At 42.8% G+C, this 16,775-nt stretch overlaps 2 protein-coding genes and 1 long non-coding RNA gene across 3 annotated transcripts in view; 2 read left to right on the top strand and 1 right to left on the bottom strand.

Moving 5' to 3' along the window:
• LOC141212789 (uncharacterized) lies at positions 1–4,721 on the top strand. Its single transcript, XR_012282413.1, has 3 exons — positions 1–364; positions 450–573; positions 3,854–4,721. It is a non-coding gene; the product is annotated as an uncharacterized lncRNA (long non-coding RNA).
• Positions 11–13,696, bottom strand: PSPH (phosphoserine phosphatase). The gene is made up of 7 exons (XM_073665079.1): positions 13,505–13,696; positions 9,721–9,756; positions 8,681–8,836; positions 6,714–6,848; positions 3,958–4,103; positions 3,379–3,527; positions 11–1,897 (listed from the first exon to the last, which is right to left on the bottom strand). The coding sequence occupies exons 2-7, from the start codon at positions 9,735–9,737 to the stop codon at positions 1,754–1,756; spliced, it is 747 nt and encodes a 248-aa protein (XP_073521180.1). The 5' UTR covers positions 9,738–9,756; positions 13,505–13,696; the 3' UTR covers positions 11–1,753.
• LOC141212779 (THAP domain-containing protein 2-like) overlaps positions 13,665–16,775 on the top strand; it is a 25,278-nt gene continuing 22,167 nt past the window's right edge. The window contains exon 1 of the mRNA XM_073665088.1: positions 13,665–13,836. Coding sequence (XP_073521189.1) covers positions 13,766–13,836 — 71 coding nt within the window. The 5' untranslated portion in view covers positions 13,665–13,765. The remainder of the gene's footprint in view (positions 13,837–16,775) is intronic.

Raw genomic sequence — 16,775 nt, forward strand, 5'->3', positions numbered from 1 at the left:
TATTTTTGCCCTGTTATTGGCGCTCTGGTACCGCTATTCATATTCACTGATTGTCCCTTTTCCCCTGTTGGGGTGCGGTAGAGCTGCCTTTAATCTATTGTTCTTTCACCTGTGGGAGCAATTTAATTAGAATTACTACCCTGGTTTTCCAAGCTGCGCTGCCCTAACCCCTCCGGAACGCTGCCGGGGGTGTTGGTGAAGCTGGGCGTCCATCTCGGCGTTACATGCTACTAACTTGACCACGTGATCCACCACCGAGAGATCATGATCTGTGAACGCTGCTGGAATTACATGACAGCCACCAACAGAGCGGAGTTTGTGGAGCTTTACACTGGGGTTGTGCAGAGGTGCACAACTTCACAAGGTTAGTAGCCATCCCCACACCCCTCTAACAATTGCAATACTGAGTCACCCATTGCGCCTTGTTCTCTCCTCTCTTTACTTATCAGAGAACACAACCTTGCAGGAAGTACAGGGATTGTACTACAGAGGTCTGATCTAAAGTTATTTTTTCTGATGAAGCCTCCTTCAGACTGTTTGGGACATCTGGAATGATTGTACAATGTAGAAAAGGTGAGCTCTACCAGTAGTTCTGTGTCATGCCAACACTGTGCACACGTTTTGTCACGTTTTTTTCTGCGCCGTTTTGTAAAAAAAAAAAACCCTGAAGGATTTCCAAGTCCCAGATCCAAATTTGCAGCATGTCAATTCTTTCCGTGTTTTTGGCTGCACATTTCACCCATATTAATGAGTGAAGAAAAAGTCTGCAACAAAAACGCATATAAAAGATACACTTATTTTACGCTGCGTTTTTCTTGTCAAGACATGCAAACATTTCTGCAGAAAACACTTAACGCATGCACATACTCCTAAGGTATCCAGAGACCATCCATGTGTGTGGCTGCTTTTCATCCATGGGAGTGGGCTGAATCACAATTTCATCTAAGAACACGGCCATAAATAAAGAATGGGATCCACATGTCTTCAAGAGCAACTTCTCCCAACAATCCAGGAGCAATTTCATGATGACCAATGCTTTGTCCAGCATGATGAAGCAAAAGTGATTAACCAAATGGATCATTGAACAAATTATAACGTCAATCCTATTGAGAACCTGTGGTCAATCCCCAAAGCAAGTGAACAAAAACCACAGAAATAGCGATAACTCCTAGCACTGATTAGAGAATGGGTTGTCATCAGTCAGGATGTCACCCAGAAGCAGATATCCAGTATGCCAGGGTGAATTGCAGAAGTTTTTAAACATGTTCGGGTCAACACTAAAAACTTACCAAATCTTTAATTGCACTTCAGTGATCATAAAAACATCCGACTAAAAGATCTAAGAACAATGAAGCAGCAAACTCTCTGAAAACTAAAATTTGTGTCAGTCTCAAAACGTTTGGCCACAACTGTAGATGCCAATAAATGTATACAGGTATTTCCACCCTGTGAAACCATTTGAGATAACAATGCAATACATACACTAGCTCTGCACCATTGTAAAAATAAAATAATCGGAAAAAAAAAAAATCTGGAAAAGAGATACCGGTTAGTCTTTCTGCCAAAGACTAGCAATTTATAAAAATTCTAAAAGTTAAATAATCAATATTTCTACCGAAATGTACAGCAAAGGTACATTAAAGTACAATAAAATATCTACTAACCCTTCATTCTTATGAAGGGTTGTGCAATGAAAACAACAATGTAACAAATGCTGCTTTGTTTCTACAAAATCTGCCGTGGGAGCGCGCCGTTAGTCAATTATTTCATTGTGGTTCATTTTGATGCTGTCCCCGTCCAGTTCCCTGAGGAGTTCCTCGAAGTCTGTAATGTACCATTTGGCTTTTTCCTTCACTTGTTGTCTGATGACATTTCCTCCAAATCCAATGAATCCATCCTAAAATGGAAACCAGGTAATAAATGTATGTATGTGGGAATATGACTAATCAAACCATTATTCTACAGTACAATACATCTAAGTGGGTTGAAGCGTCACTGGATGTGTAGGTTAGAAATTCCAAAGAAATTCGCTGACCGAGTCAAGTTTAAAGGTGAATCAATGATAAACTTACACTTGGGAAACTGCTCACATGGCACTTTCCTTATATAATTTTCATAGAGGAGCTGCTCTCTAGCAGATTTGTTACCATAATAGGGCTGGGAAATGGAGAGAAATCAATTTCGAAAACACGGCGATCTACACTAACCTGGGCAAACAGAGCAAATATGTTTTGCCCAACGCGTTTTTGCCGTGGCTTGAATATTAGGGCTCCACCTTTACATCACATATACCTGAGAGCCTTGCTGTCATATACTCAGAGTCACAGCTCTTTTGAAGTCCGTTGGTGGCTTATATGGTTTTCTTTTTGATTTTGTGTGTGTAAAGAAGGGGTCTACTCACATGTATATAGAAAAAGGTCCCATGCACCATTAGTGTTACTTCATGCAAACTTGCTTTAACCTTCTATTCAGTTGATAAGACACAAGAAATTATCACTACCGCCATATAGTCCTTTATCAAGAATTGCTATGCTTGATAAAGGCCAACATAGCCAAAATGTCACTCTAAAATCCCCCATACACAGACTAATGTCAGCCAATCCCGCCGATAACGACACCTTCGGCCGACAGTTTAATGTGTATGGGAGCCCCAGAAAATTGATTTAAGTTAAGGATTCGGCAATGTCGGGGTAGTTAAAGGGAATCGGTCAGCAGGATTTTGCTATGTAATCTAAGAGCGCCATGATGCAGGGGCAGAAACCCTGATTCCAGCAATGTATTACTTACTAGACTGTGTTTTGCTGTTTCAATAGTGTTTTATCAGCAGGAGATTGTCAGCTGCCTCAAGTCTCCTGGTCCAACCACACCTCCACCACTGACTGGCAGATTTCTATGTACTGACAAAAATCTGTGTGTGGGGGGGATTACACAAGGCTCAGCATTTGAGCTCTGCAACAGAGAAAACTGTGACTAAGTGATACATCATTGGAATCGGGGTCTTTATCCCTACATAATGCTGCTGTTGGATTACATAGCAAAAACTGCTGACATACTGCATTTAAGACATAACTGGCAGCGACTTAGAGAACACAGAAGCGGCGGCCAACAAATTCCGCTGACAGACATCTACTGTGTATGGGAGATATGGTTTAATATTTTTTTGTCAGCCAGATAAAATAAATACAAGTAAAGTCTTATGTGAATATCTGGTCTCTTGGACTTTTTGATGTTCTGTAAAAGCGGGATGAAAGTGGAATCCGGAAGGAAGATCACAGCTTTGTAATGTGATGTGTGGGTTATGTCTTTTTCCAATGTATAGAATCAGTTATGTCTTTCCTACAGTTTAGAACCAGAACCCTGCTATGAAGTAATACTTACAGCTGGCGGACTGGCTTCCATATCAGTGGCTCCATCACCAATCATTATTACATTCTTAAAGCCATACTTCTCCTTTAGTAAGCCAATCACTTTCCCTTTCCCACCAGATTCTGCTGTGAGCTGTGTCTCATCAAATCCAGCATATTCACCTTAAAAACACAGACAAGATAGGGTTACGGGTTATAGCAGGTGGCACAACGCACTGCCGATCCAGCACGCGACGTACACCAACTTGATGGATCATATTGACCTGTAATGGGGAGCATCATGTATATTAGGGTGTTATTCTTTGATGTGATAGAAAGTGCTGTAGGGATGATCTGCTCTACTCTAGTTGTTACATATTTTGCAGTCCTAATTTTACATGGAGAATGTGATTCTTTAATTAAAGGGACGAAATCCATGAAGAAATATTCCGTTTCTGTAAACAATCCATACACTATTGCTTACAGTACATTCTTATTTTTCATTTTAGGAATGCAACGCAAAATCCGTAGTTAAAATGAATCAGATAACAAGGAGAACTTGTCTGAAGCCGACCAAACGGAATGCTTTCCTTGAAATCGCCACGCGACTTACCATTGAAATAAAACTTGAGCCTGTTCGCATACACATTAGTTAGTGGTATGTCCAGCTCTGCGGCTACATGTTCCACAATGCTCCGAAATCCTCCAGATATGAGGAAAACCTGTACACTTCGCTGGTGCAGCCTGTGAACCAAGTCCCTGCAAAACAAATATATTATAGATTATGCATTTGGTGCGAGTACTATATTTTGGAGTATGCGGAGCAAGACCTGAGACGTGAGCCAGAAAATTAATTTCTTTGAGTATGTCCATCTAGAATTGGCTGATCGTCAGGTTCCTAGTATATACGAGTATAATGCTCCTTGGCTTCATTAATTTGGTACAGATAGCCTTAGAGGGGTTTTACCTATAATTTGCAATGTTCACACGTTGCATTATTGTGGGGTTTTTTTTGCTGCTTTTTATGCAAATTAACAGCTGCTTTTTACAGTACCAGCAAAAGCGCTGATATTTCAGAAATCTGTTTTTTTTTCCTGAATAAGTTGGAAAACTGCTGTGATTTTGAAAGCTGCAGAATGTCAATTCTTTCAGCGATTTTGCAGCATTTTTTTAGTACAGTAAGCAATGAGGTAAGTGCAAAAACGCAGCAAACAAGGTGCATGTGCAGCAGGATGTGAAACCCATTTATTTTTGTGATTTTCCCATGAATAAGCCATAATGTCTTGGTATCCTCACGTTTACTGATTTTAGTATTTTTATTGTAATTGTATTTGTACTTTATTTTTTTAAAACAATCCATTTGTTTCTCCTGACTCAAAGCATAGTTTAAATTTGTAATATGTGTGAAAGTAAACAATGCAATTATAATCAAGAAATACGTTCATTTTGAGTGCCAAGTTTTTTCATATATTTAACTGGTTTTGGACCCTACTTGAGCGCCAACCAGTAGTGCCGTGATTTATTCCTCATCATATACTCATTTTTAAAGTTCAGCTTCGCTGCCATCGTTGTGTGGGCGACGCATGCACTGTGGGAGAAGGCGTCCTATGTGCAGGACTTCAATAAAATGGCGCCGGAGGCGGCACATGTGCAGATAGAGATTTCGGCTCTGAACTGAGCTGATATATTGATCTGCGCATGGGCTGCCTCCGGCGCCATTTTATTGAAGTCCTGCACACAGGACGCAGACTCACACTGCGCATGCGCCGCCCCCACAATGATGGCAGCGACGCTGAATTTTAAAAAGGAGGCAGGTCACTGAATAATCAGTGACCTGTACGAGAAGCAGAGGAGGCTGGTTGGGGGGGCTGAGAACGAGAAGAAGACCCTGCCCCCATGTCCCACCCCGAAGCACACAAGCCATTATTTTCCAAAAACTTCATAAGGTGAGTATTTAGCAGCCACTGAGCGGATCCCTTCACATCAGGTATCAGATTCATCAGCATCACAGCGTCATTATGGCCATGCCTTTAGTTCAGGGGTCCCCAACCACCGGTCCGCGGATCAGAACCTGGCCGTTGGGGGGTTTTGCCGGTCCGCGGCGCCAGTTCAGAGCACAATGTGGAGTTGATGCTGCCCGCTGTTCTAGACTCCCGCAGGGTAGACCAATAGAGGACCTGTGATGACATCAAGGTCACATGACTGATGTCACCACAGGTCCTGAAGCAGGATGAAGTGAATGCAGCTGAACAGCAGCTCTCAAGACACACCTGCCCCATCCTGCTGCAGGGCGGGACGGGGCCTCAGTGATGCAGCTCCCGGTACAGCACGTTATGTGGGGCTCCTGGCGGGGACCTGGTCTAGGCTGTATGATAAGTATGCAATAAACTCCAAATCCCTCCATAACCCCACCCTCATATGACAAAAGCCCCTCCCCTTCCCTACCCCCACCCTGCCGGGCCATGGAAAAATGGTCTTCCTTGAAGCCGGTCCCTGGTGCAAAAAAGGTTGGGGACCACTGCTTTAATTTATAGGGCTAAATCCTGCTGACAGGTTTCCTTTAAGTCTGCCATACACATTAGGTGGATGTCATTCAAACATCCATTTCAGATTCCAGCAGAAATACTGGACATGCAAGGGAGCATGGTGACACCATGATGAAAACCTCACAGACCCCATTACTGCCAAAGGGGTTCACTGGGTGTCACTGATTTCCATCATCTGATGTACTACTAGTAATTTTGTTGTTCTGCCTCTACGAAACAGATGTGAACCCAGAGTAAGAAATAAAACTGCAAGGTATTAATATTGCACCATGCTTTTCATTTTCTCTACTGACACCATGTTGAATGTCAGAAATGACCCCTTCTGACGGCTGACCTGGGGAGTACGCCGGCCTGACTGTAGTGAAACCGTATTTTCTCAATTATTTATGGGTTCAGTATACAATGTTGATTAAACATGGTGGAGACTCTATAAAGTAAAATAGGGGGGGGGGAGCTGGTTTGCAGTAAATCATTGTATAGTATTTCAGTTTCCTGGCTTTTCTCTCCAGAGTTCCACATTTCTGCTGTGTGATTGTGTGCACATTTTTATCCTAAGATTTCCTTATTAATAGAGAAATTAAAATTCGCCTCTGAGGACTGTCAGAGCATAATTTATATACACACAAGACACTTCAACAAAGTAGACGATCACCACCAAGAATTGTACAGCTTCCATTTCAGAATGAGATTTGATCACTGAGCCAGCAGTCACCAGCCTTTTCTGGCAAAATCCCATTATTTCACAGTACCAAGCTTTTCATAATCCCACCTGTTTCTAACTCCCTGTGTACTTAGATGGACCTTGCCCAAAAAGAGAACTTACTTTATCCCCTCGGTTAGCCTTGGAGGGTGTTCGGTTATCAAAGCCTGTACTTGTTCCCGTGATGGACGAATTAGTAAAAGTCTCTCAGTCAGAGCAGCCTTGAAGGTCAGAGATCCTCCCATTGCTTTACGAGTCCTAAGCAAAAAGAAAAACTTAAGTCATTGCCAAAAAACAGATGCTACAAGCTATTCCAAGTACCAAAGGCTATGTACATATGTAGTATATAGAATATATCACTATGGCGTTTCAGAGAAGGTCTGACCGGGAACCATAGCCAGAGCCGAGAATAGTCTGACGTGGCCCCCGGCCGACTTCTCCCAGCGCCGCTGCAGGTAACGGACACGTCTGGAATTATGGGACAGACCTTAAAGTATATTTAGTCTGCTGTTTCATAGAAACATACATCTGGCTGCCATTGTGCATTCTGGCTCTAATAGATGATGAGTGTAGTTCTGGCAGCAGAAATCACTTGACAGGTTTTACTCTTAAATGGCCGTCCATTCATTTGATTAGTAGAATTAGTAAAATTTTCTCCATAAGGGAAATACACAGTTGGCCAGATGGCAGGTTCCCTTTAAAGGGGTTCCTCCTGTTGAAAATAGGGCACTGAACATTCCTCACCCGCCTCTGACCAAGTGACGCCTCTGCCACTGTTCCCCATCTTTGGTGACAAGCTGTAGTACTGAGGTCATGACTACAATGCACATGCCCACAGAAGCCAATCACTAAGCTCAGCATTCTCAGCTGACTATATTGGTATCACTGCCATGCTCAACGATTGGTGCAGCGGTCATGAAGTCACTGCAGCCTGTCATAAAAAGAAAGATGGTGAACAGCAGCAGAGAGGTATTGCGGAAACAGGCAAGGGTGAGTAATGAGTATACTACTTTAACAAAAGCAAGCCTTAATAACATTAATAATGGAAAAAAAGAAAAACAGTAGGAAAAAAAAATTGATCAAACACAAATTATTATATAAAGGAAATATGTAGTAATCCAGGAAGGTGAAGTGTTCCTCTAATAAAACGCTTCCTTATTCTGTGCTGTGGCAGTGTTGTCTATAAAGATTACAATGCATAGATCTGCTGATCCCTGACCACCATTGCTCGCTGTCAGCGGGTAATCTGAATGTTAAAAATAATGCAGTAAGGTAATGCCAGATGTCACTTCATTCTGTAAATGTTGAAATTTTTTTGGTATCGTGAGAAGTGAAAAGGGAATGTCCACATGGCATCCACTGCGTCCCTCACATGATCTGCTGTCTAGGCTAATGCTGCAGAGTTCCTGGCAGTCTGCCCCAGCTATTGTGTGACAAGCAATGGTCTCAGGGGAAAAAGGAGAATCGAGTAACTGTAATTCTAGGTAAGCTGCGATGGAAAATCACTGACAGCAGCATTTATAGGCATGGAGAGAATAAGCGGGTTGTGACCCCCTCTGACCACCAAAATGAAGGGGAAGAAGAACTTAGCTGAGTGCTATGTCTATTTGTGTCTGCACTGCAATCTTTGGAGAACGGAGCAAGCAGTGACTGGCTCATGGACTGGTTAGCCGCAGTGTGCGGGCTCATGGACTGGTTAGCCGCACACTGCAGAACGGAGCAAGCAGTGATGGGCTCATGGACTGGTTAGCCGCAGTGTGCGGGCTCATGGACTGGTTAGCCGCAGTGTGCGGGCTCATGGACTGGTTAGCCGCAGTGTGCGGGCTCATGGACTGGTTAGACACGGATGATCCTAGACAGAGAGGCACGGTGCTCAGCAGGGCGCTTCAGCTTCAGCACTTCTTATAGTAGAGAGGAGGCTCTGGGACGCCAGTAAATCACATCCAGCCTACGGGGCAATTTTTTTTAATGAAATCAGTCAACCCCTTTAATAGCACATGCAGCAGTCGGAGACTTTCCACTTATGGCTGACCTTAGCTACGGATCAGACACTCACAAATCAGACTGTCTGTGGTTACATATCCACTTACATTTCTGCCACGGCATCTCCCACACCGCAGAACTTCGCCAGTTCATCTATACCCTCTTCTTTTATAACCGTACTATCCACATCAAAGCAAACGGCATCTGCCCTGCGGAGGATTTCCTTCAGTTGTGAGATGGAAGACATTTTGTGGTGCACCTTTCTGTCAGAAGAACAAGAGAGATAACTATTCAATAAGAAACACAACATAAGGCATCAAAGAGAAAACATTAATAGCAAATCATAATTTACCAATCCTGAATTCAGGGAAGGGGCAGACACAGAGAGTAGGGTGCGGGGACTGTGCATTTCTTTGAACTCTGGGTGACCGAGTGACAAAATGCACACACTAAAACCGCACACTAGAGTAATAGAAGAAGCCTACTTTTCTGCACAGTGTGTAGTATGGACCACCATACACATATATAGAAGAATGTTAAGGCTATGTGCCCACGATGCAGAAATGAAGCGGAAAATTTCCGCTTCATTTCTGCATCTCCTTGCCCGGAAAAACGCGTGCGGAATTTGACACCCGTTTTTCGCGCGTTTTTGAAGCGTTTTGCACATGTGGAATTGCCTGCGTTTTTCTAATGCATTGAAGAAGGCAATTCCGCATGCGTAAACGCACAAATAATGGACATGCTGCGGAATTTTCCGCACATCAAAAACGCTGCGGAAAATTCCGCAGCATGGGCATTGAAATTGCGGATTGACATTGGGGACCATGGGGGAAGGATTACTAAGCGTTTCCCAAGCGTTTACGCTGCGCAAATTCCGCAGCAAAAACGCTTGAAAAACGCATCATGGGCACACAGCCTAAGGGCAAGTCCTGCCTGATTAGATTTTTTTGTCTACTAAATGGAAGATTAGCCAAGTCAGTATTGTCAGGTAGCACGTGTCACTTTCTATAGGTGACTGCTCTGCTAGGTAATGGAAAAGATACACTTGACTGAGCAAGTGAAAGATGAATTTACATCTATACCTATTCTTACATGCAATATACACATATATTTGATATATCACCTGTAGATTTATCATGGCATTTACCTGATACGTGTGCACATGGACCTTGGGTGGTAGGGCCTGTAAGAGAAAAGATCCTTAGAAATACTGATTTATGTATGGAAGAATAGTTATGGTCATTGCATCTTATGTAAAAAAAAATTGTTCACTGTTACTGGGAATTCCCATCTTCATTTGATTAAGAGAACTGGTAAAAAGGAGATATGCTTTAAAAAAAAAAATAAATAAAAAAAATATATATATATATAAAAATTATAAAGCATATTTCCTTTTTATGCCCGTTTTCCTTTTTACCAGATATAGATAGATATATATAGATATACATATGTTTTGGTTTTGTGCTCCTTGGATCCCACAGCACCTCTAGTGTGGGCCAGAAGCTCGTCTCTACACATTCCTATGAGGGTCTTGATCTGAGTGCTATTGATTTGCACTGATCAGTGTTCTCCGGCTGTCACCCCTCATCATGGAGAGTCTGATGTTCAGTCCACACTGCCGATGCTGCTTAGTTCAGACTGTCAGCGTTCTGGTCGCTTGGTATAACGGAGCTGATAAATCAGGAATAAAGCCCTCGGACAGAAGATTAATGGCACCGCCATTTACCAAATATACATTACAGCTGGACCAAGACCTACAATTGCTTCTCTATGGAAAGTAATCCACTGAGCAGAATAACAACTTGTTCATATTTTCTCTCACATTGATGAAATGTAGAAAGACGGGTGAAAAGTCCACCATCAGACAGAATGTAAACCTCATGATTAGGAATTGTATTGCTGATGTAGAACATGTTAATGTTCACTATGAAAGTGCAATCTGTTGCTACATTTTCCGCCACAATCCAAGATAATTTTTCTGCCGCTTTACTTATCTGTCCAGGACTGATCTACCTGAAATCACGTGCAGAGTCCATGCACAGAGATATGACTACATACACGGCTCACGTGATATGCTTCACTTTCTGAACTCTTTCTATCGGGGACAATTCCATCCAGTGCGGTGGAGCGGAGCTGTAGTGCCCAAGGGGATGCTGTGCTCTATCATCATAATACTGGGTTATTGTAGATCTATTTACAGGTAAATATTTCTACAGAACCTCCGTATTCTGGAAAACACTTGGTACATCAATGTGATCAGTGGGACCCCTCCAGGACCCCTCGGTCAGCAGAACAAAGCCACAGCCACTTCAACATTTATACAGCAGCAGCAGCATTTGTCTGGATAAGCCTGGGGCTAGGCGGCAACATTGGCCGCGACATCAGTAGTGCAACCAAAGTCCACTAGGTGTCGCTGCTACATGACAGCGCAATACAAGGGAATGGGATCAGGTTACCCTGAAGGTACTGCACCTGTGACAGGCAAGTCTCAAGAAGTCTAACCATGTCCGATTTCTTGCAACTTGTTGCAGTTGCTTTACCTTCGAAGTCACAATGCGGCACCATTCCCTTGTATTCCTGTATTGCACTGCAATGACGCAGAGACACCTAGCAAACTTGGGTTGCACTATAGGTGTTGTGGAAAAAAGTCACGGTGTAGGCCCAGCCTAAAGTGTAAAGGAGCTGACTTTTTTCTTCGCAGAATGTTTTTTTTTTTTTAATGAATCATAAAGTATACCCAATTTATCTTAACACTAGTGTACAGGCTCATGGGCTTTCTATTGAGTCCATATAGTATACCATTCTGTGTGCGCACAAGTAGGGGCTCAGAGCTCCTGCCTGCCGCGCCTCAGAGCGGCTTTCGAGCAATTGGTTGGGGTATCCGGATCATCAGCACAAGTAAGGCTTACATATGGAAAAATAAAAACAGAACTTTTCATGTAAAATGTGGATGCAAAGGGTGTAAAAAAAAAATGGAATAAAAGATATATTATATATATATTACACTTTTTTTAAACAACAGGTGAATACATCTGTGTATCCTTTCATTTGTAGGGAATCCAACTTATGCTAAAATGCATGAGTTTTCATTGGTTCGTTTTACAGAAACCAAGGTAATCTGTTTAAATTTGTTGCAAAGATTAAAAAAAAGTGTAAAAACATAAAAGTGAAGTAACACAAATGTAAATATTAAAAGGTAGCTCATTCCTTTTTTCAATGTAAGTGATTTGGTAGTGGTTGTGGCAGACATAACCAGTGGTGGGATGTTAGAAGATATGATGCAATTCTAAACTTCCATTGCAAGATTCATTTGTATTGTGGTTTAGATGCCTAAAGAAATCCATTTACTGGTACTTATTATGGGATTCATAGCTTGAGTGGGATGGAAAGTATAAAAAAAGCCTTAAAGAAATGAACTGGAATATAAGTTGGTATGAATGCAGCGTGCAGGTGCATATTCACACTGACCACCAAACAGACAAAACCTAAGATAAAAGCAAAGTGAGCAAATACCCTGCAGTAAATAAATAGCAATAGTGCATGAAAATAATATAGGGTACTTAGTTAACATTGTTTTGATCAGACAAACATAAAGGCTATCCCACCATATCCAGGAGGGTCCTAACCTCTTGTTTTAATACCTTACCATATGTTAAATGATGTAAATGTGAACAAGGGCCGAGCATAAGAATGTTAACTAGGTACCCTATGTTAATGTCATCCACTATTGCTATTTATTGATTTACTGCAGGGTGTTTGCTCACTTTGTTTTTGTCTGGGAAGAAAGAATTGTCAACTTTGTCAGTATCAGTAACAAAGTTGCCATGAAGATTCAACAAGGCCCAATGATATCTGTAAAAGCTATATACAGTAAGAAATGCGCATATTACTGTCCTTTCATGCTCTGTTTACATCTCACACGGACCAATGTTATTCAATGGAGCAGTGCTGATGACCGATTTTTTTTCACTAACAGAATCTGTCTTTAAAAAAAATCAAAAAAAATCACAGTATGTGACGATTTCACTTTGGAAGACACTCACCCATTCAAGTCTATGGGTGCGTGGAATACATCAGACTGCACTCAGATGACATCTGACTGCAGTCCGATTTTTGTGGACTCACACAATGGAGAAGATTGAGACACTTTGTTCTACGTCTTCTCCTCAGTGTGCCCCTATCCTCATCTGAGAGAATCGGATCCCACTATTGCTGACACTCGGGTCAGAGTGGGGAAGAGCCGTACACATGCAGCCATTGCACCCATGACACTAGGATCAGAGTGGGGAAGAGCCGTACACATGTAGCCATTGCACCCATGACATTAGCCCCATGTAGAATTATGTATGTGCAGGTTTGGCAGTATGTTTTTTGCTTTAATAAGGAGGATCAGCCTCTATTCTCTTCTTTGCTGGGGTTACAGACTGATGCCAGAGTACAGGAGTTGGCATCAGTCACCATCACTCCCATCAGAAACAGTTCTGGATAGGGAGGATTGAAGAGGTGATGGAAAGTCAAGCAGTTTAATGGAATTTTGGGATCTTTCTTTTCAGAGGAAAAAAAACATCCAGCAAAACCCCTCAGCCTGGCACATGGCTCTGATTGCTTTCTGAAGTGCTGTGCCTGTACAGAGGTGGCAAAGAGACCACAGGAGCAGTCAGGTTGGGAGACCAGAGCTTACACAGCCGGAGTCTGTGCTGCCTGCATCTACACTGAGATCCTCATAGGGAATGTATGGAGGCTGGTAACACCATCGTGCCCAGCACACCCCAGACTTGTGCAGCCCCTTGGACACGATGTGTAGGTGGCAGAGTGACAGATGATGTCGGCGCCGCTTGCGATTGCATCAGCATCAGCACACATGACATCGCAGAGACAGATCGCTCCGCCGAGCCTGCAGCCAATGGAGGCGGACAGAATGAATGACTTACTGTGTGCGGCTGCCGCGGTCCTCTCTGCTGCTCTGCGCGGCCTCTGACCTTTGCTCACTGCTGTACGAGGCGGACTGCTGAGCCAGCTGTCACTTGTGGTGGAGGGCGAACCTTCTCCAGCCCAATTCATTCAGGCATCAAATTACCCCCGGTCTACCTTAAAATCAGTGACGTCACCTGTCAAGGGTGCTGATCACGTGATGTGGTGAAGCCTGTGGCGGCCATGTTGGGAACGGAGGTGGACGTAGCTGTAGTAGAGCGATGCCCACTACGTGCGCTGCCTTCGGGTGTTCCAACAACTCTAAGAGAGACATCCATGTTACCTTCCATAGGTAGGTCGTGAGTGAGCCCGGCGTGTACAGCGCACAGCAGCAGCCATGGCCTCGGCACCTGCAGCTGAAGTTTTACCCTAGTTTAAAGGGGATGTCCACCACTCGGGAGACCCACTTCTTACACACTGCAATCCTTGTGTAACATAACACACTCAGCCCTATGGTGCCAGGCATTGTAATGCCACATGTGGGCTGCAGGCAGTCCGGGCGCTAGTGTGCCACCAGAGGTCTGAGTTCTGTCCAAGCGAAGTGTGAGTGCTGCTGCACATTAGTGGCTGCTGATCGGCTGCAGCGCTTATGTGGCATCACAAAGTCACCCGACAGTGATGTTGCTGGAAGTACATGTTATTTCTATTTTACACTGGGGAATATAGTAATTAAGAAGGGCCTGAGAAATGGACTCCCCCTTTAAAAGAGTGACAATACAAGCTGTCATCTTTCATGTGAATGGACCTGACCTGCTTGATAACCCCTTTAATGTCAATATATATTGTATAGCACCTAAAGGGGTTCTTCAGGTGTAATCACTGATGATCTATCTCCTGATAAGTGATCAGTATGAGATAGGTGGGGGTCCAACAGCTAGCACACCCACTGATCGGCTGAGAATTGCTTTGGCAGTGGCCATAACTAAGCGAGGTACAGCCGAAACACAGCAGCACCGTTCATTACTTAGTGACTGCAGACGAGGACTGTGCTTTGTCTCTCATTGAAGTGGATGTACTGCAGTACTTGGAGCACTTCTCAGCTGATCAGTGGGCAGTGACAGACCCCACTGATTTCATATTGAGATGGGTCATTAATTGCTAGATCCTGGAGAAATTATCAAGGGGCACATGTCTCTAGAAGCACAAGCTGGGCACTATGTATTGGGCACTAAAATGGCATATCTGCAATTTTCACTTTGCAACATCTATTGCGCACTAAGTTCTAGAAAACGCCAGTGGGGTCAGAATAGTCTCTACTCCCGTAGATGAATTCCCTGGATGTAGTTTCTGAAAAGGGGTCAGTTTGGGGGGTTTCTGCTATTCTAGGACTTCAGGGGCTCTGCAAGTGGCATCCACAAACTTTTAGTGCCTATTTTGCACACTAGGAGCCAAATTATCTTTTTTTTTCCATTAGAGCCCCGCCATATGCTCAGACTGTAGTTTCCAACCACATATTGGGTATTTCTGCATTCGGGAGTTATTGCTTTACAAGTTGTGTGGACCATTTCCTCATACTACCCCTTGTGAAAATGAAAAATATAGGACTAAAATAACTTTTTTTGTGAAAAGAAATTACATTTTTTAATATCCACGACCCAGCATTATACAATTCTTTAAAGCACCTGTGTACAAAATGCTCAACTTCAGCCTAGATAAATTCCTGAAGGAGTGTAGTTTCTGAAATGGGGTCACTTTATGGGTTCTCTACTGCACCAGCACCTCAAGAGCTCTGCTAGTGGCGCCGGCAAAATATTCTAGACATACTTGCTCTCGAAAAGCCAAATACCAACATTTCTTCCCTTCCGAGCCCGGCCTTGTGTTCTAGCAGTAGTTTTTGACGATATAGTTCAAAATTTACTTACCTGAAATTTTAATTTTGTGGAGTCCGTAGGCAGCACACCATTGGTTAATTAGTTAGCTCCCTACTTAGAAACAGAAGATGGGTTAAAAATATATACAATAATAACACCAGCACCCATAAAAATATATTATGTTAATTGATCAGCAGTGAAATTTAGATCCGCTTGTTAAATACTTCGAATGTTGGGAACACTTAATTTCCTCCATAAAACTTACACAAATTAGAGGCCTGCTGCAATGCCTCAATATCTAGTCCCAGAATAGGAAGCGAGCTGAGCTAAAATGTAGAAAAAGCCTAACTTGTAATTTATTGAGTCAGTTCCCTTCTGGCTTGGACTTCTGCCTGGCATCCTTCCCTTAGGGCAGCTCATACATGGCTGGCATACTGTGATACTACTGCCGAACACCTTACATATTCCAGTCACAGTGGCCTTATAAATACCAGAGCAGGACTACCCCTTTGGAATGGAAGGAGTGCTCTTTTTTGGCGCCCAATTATGGCTGAAATAGACTACAGATGCCACGTTGCATATAAAGAGCCCCTGAGGTGACAAAACAGCAGAAACCACCACAAATTACTCCATTTTGGAAACGACACCCTCATGGGATTCAACTAAGGATGTAGACCCTTTCTGGACCCACAGGTGATTCTCAAAAGTTTATAACATTGACATGCAAAAATGAAAAATTATGTTTTTTTTTCCACTTAAATGTTGCTGTAACTCCACATGGATTACTAGGAAAAAAATGGATCCCAGAATTTGTAAAGCAATTTCTCAGCAATACCCTATTTCCTGGCCGTCCTACTGTAGCACACAATGGGTTAATTAGTTTGCTCCCTGCTTAGAAACAGAAGACATGTTAAATAGCAAGAATGAATAAATTATACAAATTAGTTTAAAGTTTTCCACTCCTTCAGGACACAGAATAAAAGAGGCAGGATACACACACCTTATATGCATGTAGCAACAGAAACATTTTATTAAAAGGAAGGGAAGTTTGTGTTGTCTATGGACTCCAAGAAATGTAAATTTTGAACTTTCATGGATGTCCTACAGCAGCACACAATGGGAATTAGAAAGCAATACAAAAGAAGGAACCATTTGCAGCTTCAAAATGTTGAATCCTCATATGATCTGATGTCCATGTGGCGGTGCGGCTCTGCAGGTATGTTCCAACATGGCGTAGTTCAGCCAGAGAAGTAGATGTTAAACGTGTAGCCCTTTCGTAAAATGGATGATTTTGACCTTCAGGAAAATGGTAATCTTGGACTGAGTCTTTAATCCATCTGGCTAATGAAGATTTATTGGCCTTGTTACCCATATTCGGGCCTTTAAATTGTAGAAAAAGATTCTCAGCACGCCTGAATTA

This window comes from Phyllobates terribilis, unplaced genomic scaffold, assembly GCF_046119375.1.
Source record: "Phyllobates terribilis strain yellow unplaced genomic scaffold, ASM4611937v1 Scaffold_2__4_contigs__length_985480577, whole genome shotgun sequence".
Lineage (NCBI taxonomy): Eukaryota > Metazoa > Chordata > Amphibia > Anura > Dendrobatidae > Phyllobates > Phyllobates terribilis.